The sequence below is a fragment of the Leptinotarsa decemlineata genome, unplaced genomic scaffold, assembly GCF_025532065.1.
Source record: "Leptinotarsa decemlineata unplaced genomic scaffold, Ldec_3_MD MMD2_tig00000199_RagTag_RagTag, whole genome shotgun sequence".
NCBI classification, from domain to species: domain Eukaryota; kingdom Metazoa; phylum Arthropoda; class Insecta; order Coleoptera; family Chrysomelidae; genus Leptinotarsa; species Leptinotarsa decemlineata.
The window spans coordinates 8,438,816-8,452,244 of NW_027412544.1; the positions used below are offsets into that span (position 1 = coordinate 8,438,816).

At 31.3% G+C, this 13,429-nt stretch overlaps 1 protein-coding gene across 1 annotated transcript in view; it reads right to left on the minus strand.

Moving 5' to 3' along the window:
• Positions 1-13,429, minus strand: part of THADA (Thyroid adenoma-associated protein homolog) — a 40,015-nt gene that overhangs the window by 24,374 nt on the left and 2,212 nt on the right. The window contains exons 3-11 of the mRNA XM_023155973.2: positions 8,816-9,074; positions 8,536-8,762; positions 7,730-7,950; positions 6,429-6,613; positions 3,276-3,457; positions 2,864-3,044; positions 1,187-1,738; positions 786-1,099; positions 327-710 (exon numbers count right to left, since the gene is read on the minus strand). Of these exons, the coding sequence (XP_023011741.2) occupies positions 327-710; positions 786-1,099; positions 1,187-1,738; positions 2,864-3,044; positions 3,276-3,457; positions 6,429-6,613; positions 7,730-7,950; positions 8,536-8,762; positions 8,816-9,074 (2,505 nt within the window). The remainder of the gene's footprint in view (positions 1-326; positions 711-785; positions 1,100-1,186; positions 1,739-2,863; positions 3,045-3,275; positions 3,458-6,428; positions 6,614-7,729; positions 7,951-8,535; positions 8,763-8,815; positions 9,075-13,429) is intronic.

Here is a 13,429-nt window from a genome sequence, read left to right on the forward strand (position 1 = left end):
TTGAAAGGTCTTCTCGATTATACACAAAAATTAAAATATGGTGTACAAGACTAAAAGTTAGTGGGTCTGGAATGAACTGATTGGAAAAACTTATTTTCAAGATAAATAAAAGTCAAAATTGAACAGAAACAAACAAGCATGTTCAACAACACAAAGCTGTCAATGTAGTCATAAAAAAATTACCAATTCTGCTTCATAAAAGCCTTAGGAAGTTGCAGTGTGTAATTAGTAATGCTTTTGCACCTTTCATAACGGCAGTGCAAACTTATCATACTACTCAACTGTATTTGTTTCATCATTATTTTGATTTTCATGTGAATACTTACGTCCAGAACGAATCACATATCACAGAAAAACTAATATATGCCTGTTCATAAACACCTCTGTGTTTTGTTTCTAGAAATATATCCAGAAAGAACTGTCCCACTTTAATGATTAAACTCATTCCCAACATCTCCAACGTTTTTTCTAGTTTTATAGTCTGTCTCACAATTTCTGCCAGTAATAGGGTCATTTCTTTAATAGTTCGCCAGGCATATACCACCAGCAACTGTGATTTTGATGTATCATCTATATAAATCATATCACCAGTTTCAGGTAAGTATCCCTCTGGGGTGGGGTTGCATACTATTGGCATGACATGGTTCTTGAGGTTAAGGCAAATTGTCGTTATGTGTTCGAATAAACCAGAGCAAGCCTCGTTGTCTTTACTGGAATATAATTTTCAATTGAAAATGTTTGTGAATTAATCTAATAAATTTTACAAAAAATTAATGTTTCCTCACCTCATGTCTCTTCTTTGAAGAAGATATCTTATACACATTAGTAACCCATAGTTTGCTACTTTTGGAGTACAATTATCCATAAGTATATTGATCTGCCCTATAAGTTTTTCAACAAGAATGACCACTGTATCCAGAATAGGGTTGTGCAATGTTCGTTTTTTGCTACGAGAATCGCCGTATTGAACAATTTCATAAAAAAATGGTGAATAGGCACAAACTTCAAGTAAATAAGGTGCTGATAGGGTCGTGTTAGGTTTTATTCCAAGAGCAATGGAAAGACATCGTTGCATATACTTGAAAGTGAAATCCACATCCTGGAAACAAAGAAGTTAAGTACAAGTAATCTACCAATTTCCCGAAAATCTACCATGAAATATGAATGTTAAAAAGAATGAACTTGCCGTGAATCCCATATCTTTTGGTGGTAAGTCCTTCAGTAGAATCACAGCCATTTTTTTATTTGATTCATAGCCATCAAATAAAATACTGTGGCAATTCTTAACATCTTCTTCTGTCCAACAAAGGAGCCACTCATCAAGAGGAAGAAAACTGTGAATCAAAATCAACAATTCCATGCTAAGAGCTCTCCTGGGATAATTGGAATCGATTGTCAAAAATGAAATTAGTAGCTTTGTGAATTTTTTTATGAATGATTTGTATGACGAATAGAGCTCCTGGTATACCGCAAATATACTTATTGTTTCACGTCGTATATCTTCGGGAAGTTCTAGCTTTTTTTTCAGATAAGAGATATTTCTCACAATTACGTTGAAGCCAGCATTGAACCTTGCCAAGGCTTTTTTGTAGTATGTTAATATCTGTTTACGAACTGAAGGTATTTGTGAGGTTATATTGTAAGAGATGTAACTCGTTAAATAAGCTAATTCCCAGTCTAAAAAAATCTCGGTGCTTTTTTGACTGACTACAATCGCTGCAAGAGCTGAAACTCTAACCTGAAAATTCAGAAACATCATTCAGTAATGCTCAAAGAGCCATAAGATGTACCAATATTTGAACACAACACAGCCATATTCAAGATATTGAGAACTATTCAGATCCTAAAATAATATATAGTCTGTAATATATCAGAAGTCAAAGTAATGAAAAAAAGGCTTCTAGAGGGAACGATAGTTATAAATGGCCATATTCGATACGGCTTAATTGGTGGCCGAGTTTAATATTTCATTGTTGGCAATCATGATTCTTGTCAGAACTATCATTGTCATTACTGAAAATAATTACTATATTTGGCATATTTGAGTCATTTCTTTGATTAGAACTTTTAATCAAAATATAATCCTCATTGAATATGATTATTCTTAAATTGAATTGCAAAAATTCTGCATAGGGCAATCATAAAAAATGATGGAGTTAAAAGAACCAGCACAAAAACAGTAGTGCCAACAATGAAATATAAAACCCGGCCACCACCTAATCCTTATGGTAACCTAATCCTTATGGTACATCATGATCAATTTGGTGAGATAATCTATTGAAAATTATTTTCTCTCACCGGAACAAAAATACAGTATCTCAACAATCGAGACTACTGGTAGTGAGTAGTCTCAATCATATTCTGCTAATGTTTACATAGTTAGCGCATGTCAAGAGACAGTATTTTTTTTTCTGAGTGTGGAAAAAGTGTTTTCAATAGATTCATTTTACATCAGAGGTTCCAAATTCTACTCATCAAGTGGCGAGGTAATCTATATTAGGATTTAGGAAGTTTTTAAAATAAGTTGGCGATGTAAAAAGAAAAGCTTCTTTCTTAAGAAATGGCTATTTTGAAATAAGGTGTGGCATTTCATTTTGTAAATAAACTTATCGGTTTTTAAAATGATCTTTTGAAACTCTCAATAACTTATACGAAACTTGAATAGTGCTCACCAACGGAGATTTTCTTTTAGTAAATGGGAAGAAATTCTGCCGTTGATAACATCTATGATTTTGGGGTATGGAATATTAGTACTAATGAATTTGTTTGCTGTAGGTGTTACAAATTTAAAACATTTCCAATTTGTCTGGAGTGTGAATTTACATAATAAAACACACTGCTTATTCTTACACCAGATACCTACCCCATCATCTTGATGTGTCATGAACGCTTGCATTTTATCCTTGTCGATTAAGCCCCTCCAATATAAAGGTACTTCCTCTCTACTTTCAATTGTTAATTCCATACCATTGAGCCGAGCAAACTCCAGACATTTCAGTAAAACTCCCGATTCCTGGGTATTACCAATGTAATTGTGAGGGTATCTGTAAATGAGAAAGTGAGCAATACAAATTAAACAAATTGACAGAGTGGGTTTCCCATGCCTTTTTTGAAATTATATTTCTTCAAATCTATAAAAATAATTTTCCAAAAATTCTACTATTAGCTTGTCTAGTGAAACAGCAAGATAAAGAGTTTCCTGTTGAGGATGCATCATATATATATTTTATTTCAAAAAGAAAGCGCTGTTAATAATTTATAACCACTTCACTTACATTTTTCGCAATACAGGAGGGTATAACTGAAAAGCATGAGAAATAATTCTCTGACACAAGGGTGTGCAATGTGCACAGCTTTTCAGCACTCCAGTTACAGGAGAAACCCATACACTTGTCCACTCTTCCCTGTTACTTTCCCGAAAATGTTTCTCCATAATCACTATGTATGTTTTGGACACCTGAAAAAAAAATCAGTTAAATACAGACAAATTTATCTAATAAACTTGATATGATCAAATCAACATTTATATTTATTTATATTTTCAATTTATTTTGACATACTGTCCAAGCTAATAGGGGAAATCTTGTTATCTAAAATCCTACATGGAGGATATTACATTGGATTTTTTTTCATATTGTAACGAATCTGAAGCTGCCCCTGATCTGTACGCCGGCCGAATCATGAAACAAACACATGATGTCACCGCGAAAGAATGCAGTCGGGAATCGCCGGTAAAACTCTAGAACCGAACCGACTACATATTTCCAGAAAGGACCGTTACCGATATAAGCCCGACTTCCCGACCCAAGAGGGCAGTTCAGAAAGTGAATCGAGCGATTAAACAAGAAATTCAAATAGTGGAAATAAATTAAGCGTTAGTGGCTAAGTGTTGTAAATAAATTAGTTTGTGATTAGTGAAATATTGTTGGAAATAAGTTTGTTCAAGACAGTTAAATCAATAATTTGTTATAATATATTGAGTTAGTATTAGAGAAAACAAAGTCCAAGTTACATTAATGCCACAATACTTATTTTTCCTCAATACATCAAGTGCTGCATGGAATTTTTGTCATTTTCGTGCTACCTGCACCACCAGGGTACAACTTATTAGATAAATTGGATGCCGGTGGTTCGTTTTACGAGCAATTCCCCGAATGAAGTTGTTTTTTGGCATAAAAGTAAATGTGTGGCACCATTGGTTTGGTAAGTGAAACATTAAGAATGTAAAAAAACATGGATCAAAAAACGAAAGTTATGGCGTATTCACAGTATGCTGTACATTTGGTCAGCGTTTTAAATATCATGTCAGTTAACAACCGATAATACATGTGGCTGTTAACGTGCTAAGTAGAACATTTTTAATAAACTGATGGATGTAGCCAATACTACGTGGCGTGAGATCATCATTAAAAATCAGAAATAAAACTTTCTATGTTTTTTTATCACTTGTATTTGTAACTAACGTTACTGCAGTCCTATAAAGACATTTTCAATTGTAATCATTTGAAAGTGTCCTTATAGTACGAAACTTCAGTAATGTTAGGTACAAATACAAGTGGTAAAAAAACATAAAAAGTTTAATTTCACATTTTTCATAAAACATTTTTATCACTTTTCTAATTAGAATCTAATGTTCAGTCATAATTCCTTACAATGTTGACTGATTTTGATGACATTTATTTTATTTGAAAGGAGATAATTCAAGTGTTGTTCCACTTGAATTATGTTTTTGGGACTAATCTACAACAAAATCAGCAAACTCATATGGGCGAAGAAATCTATACCACAAAAAACGATTTCGATGTTTCATTTGCTTACTTTCTGTACATTAGCCGTGATAATTTTGTTGAATACATCAATTTGATTTCAAGTCTTCTTTTATGAATAATTGTAACCATCCTGAAAATTCTCGAATATCAAATGCATAAATACTTAAATTTAATAATCAATAAAATACTTGAGAGAAAATTGTGGAAACACGTGTAATACAATTTCAATTTTCTCAATTGCAGAAGAGAATTCTGAGATGAAAGGCTAGAAAGCAAAAAGATTTCTCATGCAAAACACTATTGTCATACTTTGAAGTATTGACCTTAAAAAGTTCATATATTTCAGAAATATGCTTGCCTATTAAAAACAAGCAAAGTTATACCACAAATGCCAATGTTCATTCATTTACACAAAACAAAAAAAAAAAGATTTTTATATTATACTGGTCAGGTTTGATTCCTAATTAAAGAAACCTTATAAACTTTGAATTACTTTTTTAATCATTGAGAGGTAGCATCCTGAAACAAAACCATCATTGCAAAAGTTTGCAAAGAAAGCAACTTTATCTTCACTGGACGTATTGTATGTCAGTGTAGTCTTAGGGTCCAATTTTAGTATGTGGTTCATTTTTAAATATTACAGTTCAAGAATTGGAAGTAGCTTGAGTTTTATATGATTATTACTATACATGTCAAAAAGGAGAATAAAGGAATCTGAAACGTAAATATCTGAATCATTGATATATTACAACATAAAAATACTGTGGCCCTTTAACGACTTGATGATTTTTTTTTGTATTTATCCTAAAAGATTGTTGAATATATATGTTTTGTAAATAGTTCAGTTACAAGCCACAATAAAATTATTCAGTGGACATAATACAAGTTTCATACTATTTTTACAATAATTGGCACCTTTGAATAGAACTTCCATTCTATTGAAAATACTTTTCAGACACCAGTTTCTAGAGGAGCGTTTCTCTGACCAAGTTTTGAATGTTTTTGTAATGTTGTGAAAGAAGTGTTTTCTAGATCCATTTAGTTCCAATTATACCTTTCAGTAATTCTTACAGACGTATATTTAACAGAAAACATGTAATAACCAGGCTACTGAGACAGTACTTGGTTTTCCAAACAAAAATATAACAGACCTTTAGATAAAAGCACTGAAAAAATCCAACAAAACCATTTCTTCCCCACAACAAAACTGTGTAGCACTTGACGTGTGGTTCACCAACCAAGAGAGCCATCAGGGAATGATCTATACTTTACTGTTTAGATAATATCATGATGATACCAACTTGATTGGTGAAACTCATGTTGAAAAAAGTATTACAGTTCGAGTTCGTGAGAGGTATAATGAGTAATACATTTTTAATGAATTATTCCAGAAATCTGAAAACTATACTAAGATAAGAAAAAAGGCAGTGAACTGAAATTTATATAATACATCTGAAAACTATGGAAAATGAAATTATGAAAAATAATCGAATTTCAGTTATACTGAAACATTTGAATCATGGAAAAAATAAATACAATACAAAATATGTACAATTTTCATCATAATTATAATAATCAAAGACAAATCATGACGATTCAGAATCTATAGAAAATATTTGTTGCTGATCCATGAAAATTTATTTGTACCATTGTACTTACTTGCTCAGATATGGTTGGGTTTGATATAACATTCAGTAAATCATCTGGTAAATCATTGAAGTTCTGTAAGAGGTAAGTGCAACCCATATTAAGTGATATATTTTCCATGGCCAAGAAACGGACTGTTTGAGTTGTTTCCAACTGTTTTACATTTTCTATAAGAATATCCGCCAATTCAACATGCCCTTACAACAAAGAAGAAAATAAACACTTGACAAAAAATATAAGATAGAGATTATATATTGAATTCGAACACATTTTTATAAAAATATACCTTCAAAGACTGACAGTAAGAGAATTAGAAGTATTTAAAAAATCACAACAGTCAGGGTTGATTTTATTATTCTCCATTTCAACATTTCTTTGAATTTCAAACAATTTTGTAATGATATATCAAATACAAGGTCTGCTTTTAAGTAATCAATTTTTCATAAAATATTCAGAATAGTTCAAATTCAAAACATGATTTGATAATGAAAAATTTTTTATTCTCAGCTCTTGTCGAATATTCTTAAATCTGAGTTGAGATTTGAAGTTTTGTTTTAATTTTTAGTTCATTTACGACCTAAGCCTCATTTGTTTTGCATATTTTCAACATTTTATTGGTCATATGTCCAAAAGTTGATGCTTGCTACAAATTTTAGATTTGCGATCAGCAGAAAAAATAATGGTAATAATGATGAAAAACTTGCTAAGTTTTTCCTCCATTTCATTTTACTAACTTGAGGATGGAAAGAAAGATAGGACCAATCAATGCCTTGAGATGGAACACTAGAAGCCACGCACAAGTCATTTCTAAAGACACAAATGCCATAATGTATTAATAGTAACTATGAATGGTCATTGATATTGCAACTTACTGGTACAGTTTTACTGCAATATTTTCACAGCAGGATCATTCCTATTTGAAGAAGCTATTCTATAACAAAACACTTGTTTCGTGAACCTTTTATAGTGAAAATCTTACAGAAAACTGTTATTAGTAAGTTCCAATATGAATTGGTCGGTAGGCCAGGCGGTTCGACGTGGGTGCTTTGTTCACTCACTCGAATTGACTGCCATGTTGGTCGGTGATTCAAGCCCCACGCCGAACGATTTTCACTTGCTATCGTCCAACTCGTGTTAGGAATCACACGTTAAAAGGTAAGACCTCGTTAATCCTTAGCTTAGCTTAGTTAACGGAAACATAGATTTTAAAACAGATCAACCAGATCCATTGCATTTCTTAAAATCCAACTCGTTTCATTGAATACTCTGACAGGATAGATGAACTCTAAACAATAAAATATAAAAATATTTACCTTCGTTTCTATGAGTAGCTGCTACAATGACTAATTCAACAAAAAAAAGTTTGGTATAATTTCGAACACTATCGACAAAATGTTCAATGTGGGACCAAACAAATGCTATGCCTTCCAAATATAAAGGTTTTACCAAATCACGTGGAAGAAACTTCAGTTGTTTTCCGATAGTGGTAAGAGCTCTACTTGTTTCTACAATTATGTGTGGATTGCTTGATTCCCTGAAAATGAAAAATATGCAAATAGTCTAAGAAACCAGAATGATGAAATATTGAATTCTGTGTTAGACCCATTAATAATACATCGAATCAACCACAAAAATATATTAATACACACTAATCATAACAAATATATAATTCCACGTCGGAAGCTAGCATTAGACTGCCGTTATCTGTTATGCTGATACTCCACCTTTTCACCTATAACTTAGATGTCTATTTGTTGCATTTATTTTGGTTTGTTATAGTGGATAAAGACGTATTATTATTATTATAACTTTTCTCAATAACATTTTGACATATCATGAACAAAAACAATACATTATCTAAAATGAAAATGGTTGTTCGCTTCATCGTCGAGGTCGACTAGTTTTTCAAAAACTGAAGGTATTCTCAAAACGTATTCACTAACCAGAACTCGATACCATAATCTAAAAATATAATTCGAATTTTTTTAATCCATTATACCTCTTGTGACAACAATGCTGTGACACACTCTATAACGATTTGTAAAAAATTTAAATTGAGTTTATATCACAAAAGCTAGAAATGTGTCTTTGAAGAGGACCTTCAATATTTCATTCATACCTTCTAGCACAGTTCATGAGCCCCTGATATAATGAACACACAAGTGTTTTACCGTTGATAGTAAGTTCAAACAATTTTTCCTGTGGAAGAACATTCAGAATTGAAGCATAGGTGATTACTATGCTATCCCCGTGTTCAAAAACAGGTAGTTTATTCTTGATCAATGTAAAAAATTTTTCTTCATTATATTCACTCAGGAATGCCAACTGGGGACAATCTTCATATTTCTAAAAAAATAAAATTTAGTCACATAAATGGATTCCATACACTGAAAACTCACAAAGTTTTTACGATACTTTTGAGGAATAATATTGAAGGAATGTGTGAAAATTAATCCAGCCTTTGTTTTCAAGTCGAATCCAATTTCTTCATGGTTTACAACTGTATGGGCCAAAACAATTAATTTGGCACTATACATTTTTGACAAAGTTTCGATAAAGGGAATGTCTTTACCAAAAACAGCCAATATCTGCTTGAGAACAACATTAACAACACTAATTAATTCATCCAAAATTGAGGAAACCTTTTCAAAAGTAGATCTGCAAAAAAAACATGTTATAAATAAGTATTTAGAAAGCACTTTATTGTGAGACACGCCTGAAGAAGCCATTGTATGGCGAAACACTTGTTACGTTTCTCTAAAATTGTTTAGTGAAAATCTCACAATAAAGTGTTTCTTGAATACATTAGTTACGGATTTTCATCAAGTATCAGCCAATTCCATCATATATCTTAGGAAAATTAATAGTTTTTCAATGATAAAACTAGTGCACCTTTTATATACTATATGTATGAGTCGGAAACTCAATGTTTCCTTATAGAATGTGTACTAAAATGTATTCCTTTAATGCCAACTGAGTTTTTGAACCCCGGAAATCATCTTTACAGCAGAATTTTAAACTTTAAATTTCCCTAATGGTTTGTGAAACATTAAATTTCAAAATTTGATTATATCTATCTGCTTACACTACTTATTTGAAAACCTGATAATACTCGCATCCATACCATAATTAATATTTTGTTTCAAATGTTCTAGAATTAATAGCATTTCTGGAGTGACTTGACAGCACTCATAAGAAATCTTCCAAGACACTGATTGTGTTCTACATATTTTACTCTGGTATCTCCACAAAAGGAAATAGAGGGACAAAAAATCTGGTGATCGTTGAGGTCACATGCATAAGAGTAAGGGGTTACACTTATATTAAAGTGTAATGATATTGTAATAGTAGGATATTTCTACTTAGAAAAATCTTAGTAAAAATTAGACAAAAGTTATTTTCCCTATATATTTAGTAGGAATTTCTACATAATAAATAGGTCATCAGTTGAACAAGTGTAATAGATATTTCAGAGATATTGGCAAAACCTGTTTCTGATGATCCAAGCAAACATAAAAGGTGATAATCAAGTGTTCACCTATACTAGTTTTTATTAAAACAACGATAAAAATAAAAACAACAATAAAAATTAATTGGCGCTCCGGGGCGACTTCATTGATTCCAGTGGCGCATTTGCTTTTTCAGCTGCAGGAAAACCCGGAAAAACCTGCAGCACCACATCATCCGAAGATCTTGATCTACCAATGTCCTCTCTCTTATAAAACAAAATGTAGGGTGTCTCCAGAGGCTCCAATAGATTCAATGCATCGCTAGAACAGTTCGTGACACGACAATCGTCAAACTTAAACCAGTCCGTTTCGTCTTTGATCAAGGCGTAATAATGACCAAATTCAACGTCAGAACCACAGGGAACAATGACTGCATGAATATCATAATAGTGGTCTGCTAGATTGAAATTTTTATCTATTTCGAACCTTCCAAAGAGTTTCTTGCTTTTGTCAGAGGTTGAGTCTTGTTTAAAGATTATCAGTGTTATTAATAGATTGACTGGTGCCTCAGCTATACTTGTTTCCTTATTGAAGAAATCAGCAGCATATCAGAACCTTATTCTTGAGAGTGAAAGTAACAAGTGTACTACAATTTGGGAGAAAAATATTTTACTAGTTCATTCCAGGTCACTAAGGGTGTAACATTAACTTCATTATTCATTCACTTTATTGGAAATAATTATCTTCTTTATTTAATAATATGATATTAATAAAATGTCTTTATTTACCCTAACGAAGAAATAATTATATGGTGCATAAGAGCATAATTCAGTCACCTCTATCAACTGATACTGATGACTGCTCAAACTCTTCAGAATAATGATTAAACATATTTGCATACAATCATTTTTATATGTACATAAGATGATTGGAAGAACATAATATCAATTTTTTGCATTCAGCAAATTGATAACGAAACATCCACATTTCAGTACATTTTCTATATTGAAAATGAACTCTTAAGGAAGAGAACCAACAGTTCATTGAGTAAATAGAACTGAAAAGTGAAGACAGGTTCATTTTGAAATAACTGTTAACCTAAGTACAGAATGAACAATAATTATTATAAAAACCAGCTTTCTGATACTTTCGAAATGTTTAATTTAGTTTTACCATCTGTGTACCGACTTGGATATATGGTGATAAGACAACAAGCATATGTCTTGATTACGTAGAGGCTAAACAACACATTCATTAATCAGGATATATTTGGCAAATACTCAGATTCAAAAAAGTATTTGACAAACAAATTTCTGATGAGAAGAAAACTCTAATTATACAAATATCATATCTATTTCTAACAATAAACCTAAATCTTTATGGAAATTAGTTAACGACAAGCTAGGCAGAACTAAGAAAAAGAGAAAAATTATCCTAATACATAATGGAATGACAACCACAAACAGTAAATATATCACAAACCAGTTTTTACATTTTTTTGTAATTGTAAGCAACAAAATCACATTGTTAAACATTTCTACAAAAATGTGCTTTTATAGAGAATAAAAGTTTCACATCCAACTTTTTCCAACCTTTGATAGATTGTGACATCAAAACATTTATTCTATGTCTAATAGAATTACTCCACTGACTTCAACAAAATTCCAAACCTACTGTTTAGTAGTATTCCTATTTTTAAAAGGGATGACCCTCAATGTATTGGGGGACATCCCAATACACTGGGGATGTATTTATTGACACGTATTATTGAATGATTTGCATTTTAAATTGATTCTCAAAGGTAACTGCCGTTTACAACCAAATAATTAACTACTTAGCATATCAAAACATAGTCAGTCCCAGTCAGTAATTTCACTCCAATTATTTCACTGAAACAGTGTCCATAGAATTAATTCAACGACATACACGACAACATCAACTCAAACAAAAGCTGCACATTTGATTCAATAAATAAATCTTGAAAGTGAAGCTGAAAGCAATGGGCATTTGTAGAGCCATCCAATCTTGGATTGAACAGTACATCAGTGGTGAACCACTAAAATTTTATACAGAAAACAAAAAATATTCGATGACAGGAGGAACTTCCTCAATGCACACTGGATTATAATAAAATTAAAAAAAAATCAAAAAGGGGTATCTTGATCTAAAAAACATATCGATTTCGGTCCAACTGTATCTAGTTGAAATTATGTAGAATAAGGGAAAACTATAAAGAGATTTTCAAATTTGATTTTTTTCATTTTTTTTCTAAAAAGTTAAAGGAATGACAAGAAAATCAATGGTCGCTTGCCACAAATAATTGAAAAACAACTAAGACATGGATTTTCAGAAATTTGGCGAATTGAGGAAAACAACAATTGATATTAACGACTGTGACATTTTTAAAAGTTTAAATAAAGAACATACAGTACTATTTATTTATGATTTGCTCTATGTAACTAATCACTGAAGAAAAAATAATTATTTAAAATATAAATTCACATGATTTTTTCCAAAACTTTTCAAAATTGAAAATATAGAATTTGAATATCAGTTTTTATCTCAATTTGTTAACCCTGATACTTAAAATATATATTTACATGGTTTTTTTCAGAACTTTTCAAATAAAAAATATGGAATTTGAATATCAATTTATTTTTATCAATTCACTTATGAATACGAACTTCTGTAGAATTCTTTTAAAGTTCAAAAACAGATAAATTTTTGAGAATTCATAGCTGTGATATTTTTCATTTTTGACGTTTGACCGATTTTTTTGTCATTCTCTCTATCATTGAGAAAAGAATGAAAACATGAAAAACAAATTCGCAAATGTTCATAATTTATGAGAAAAATTGAAAAGAATGGAAGTTTTCACTTTGAAATTGAAGATCAAGGGGTCAAATTTACAAGTATTTTACACACTCTACATTATTTCACATAAGGGACCATTGGACCAAGATCGATATTGTTTTTTTGGATCAAGATATATTTTTTTCTATTTTGAGGCAGAGTGATAGGATCATCTTTTTCATTACATGGGAGCTGTCTGGCTTGTCCAGTTCTCCCAGGACCATTACTTTTCTTTTTTTAAATAAATGATTTACGTCATAAAAGCACAAGTATTCATCTTTGCGATGACACCACTATTATCATGATATCAAGTACTACAGAAGAATTAAACAGTAAAGTTGAATTAACAGTATGGAAATTTTCCAACTGGTGTAAGCAAAACCATGTTTTAATCAATGAAATAAATCATCTAATGATCTAGAATCATCTTTTTTATTACTTGGGAGCTGTCTGGCTTGTCCAGTTCTCCTAGGACCATTACTTTTCTTTTTAAAAATAAATGATTTACGTCTCAAAAGCACAAGTATTCATCTTTGCGATGACACCACTATTGTCATGATATCAAGTACTATAGAAGAATTAAACAGTAAAGTTGAATCAACAGTATGGAAATTTTCCAACTGGTGTAAGCAAAACCATGTTTTAATCAATGAAATAAATCATCTAATGATCTAGAATTCAATATTAATAATAACGAATTGCAGGTATCAC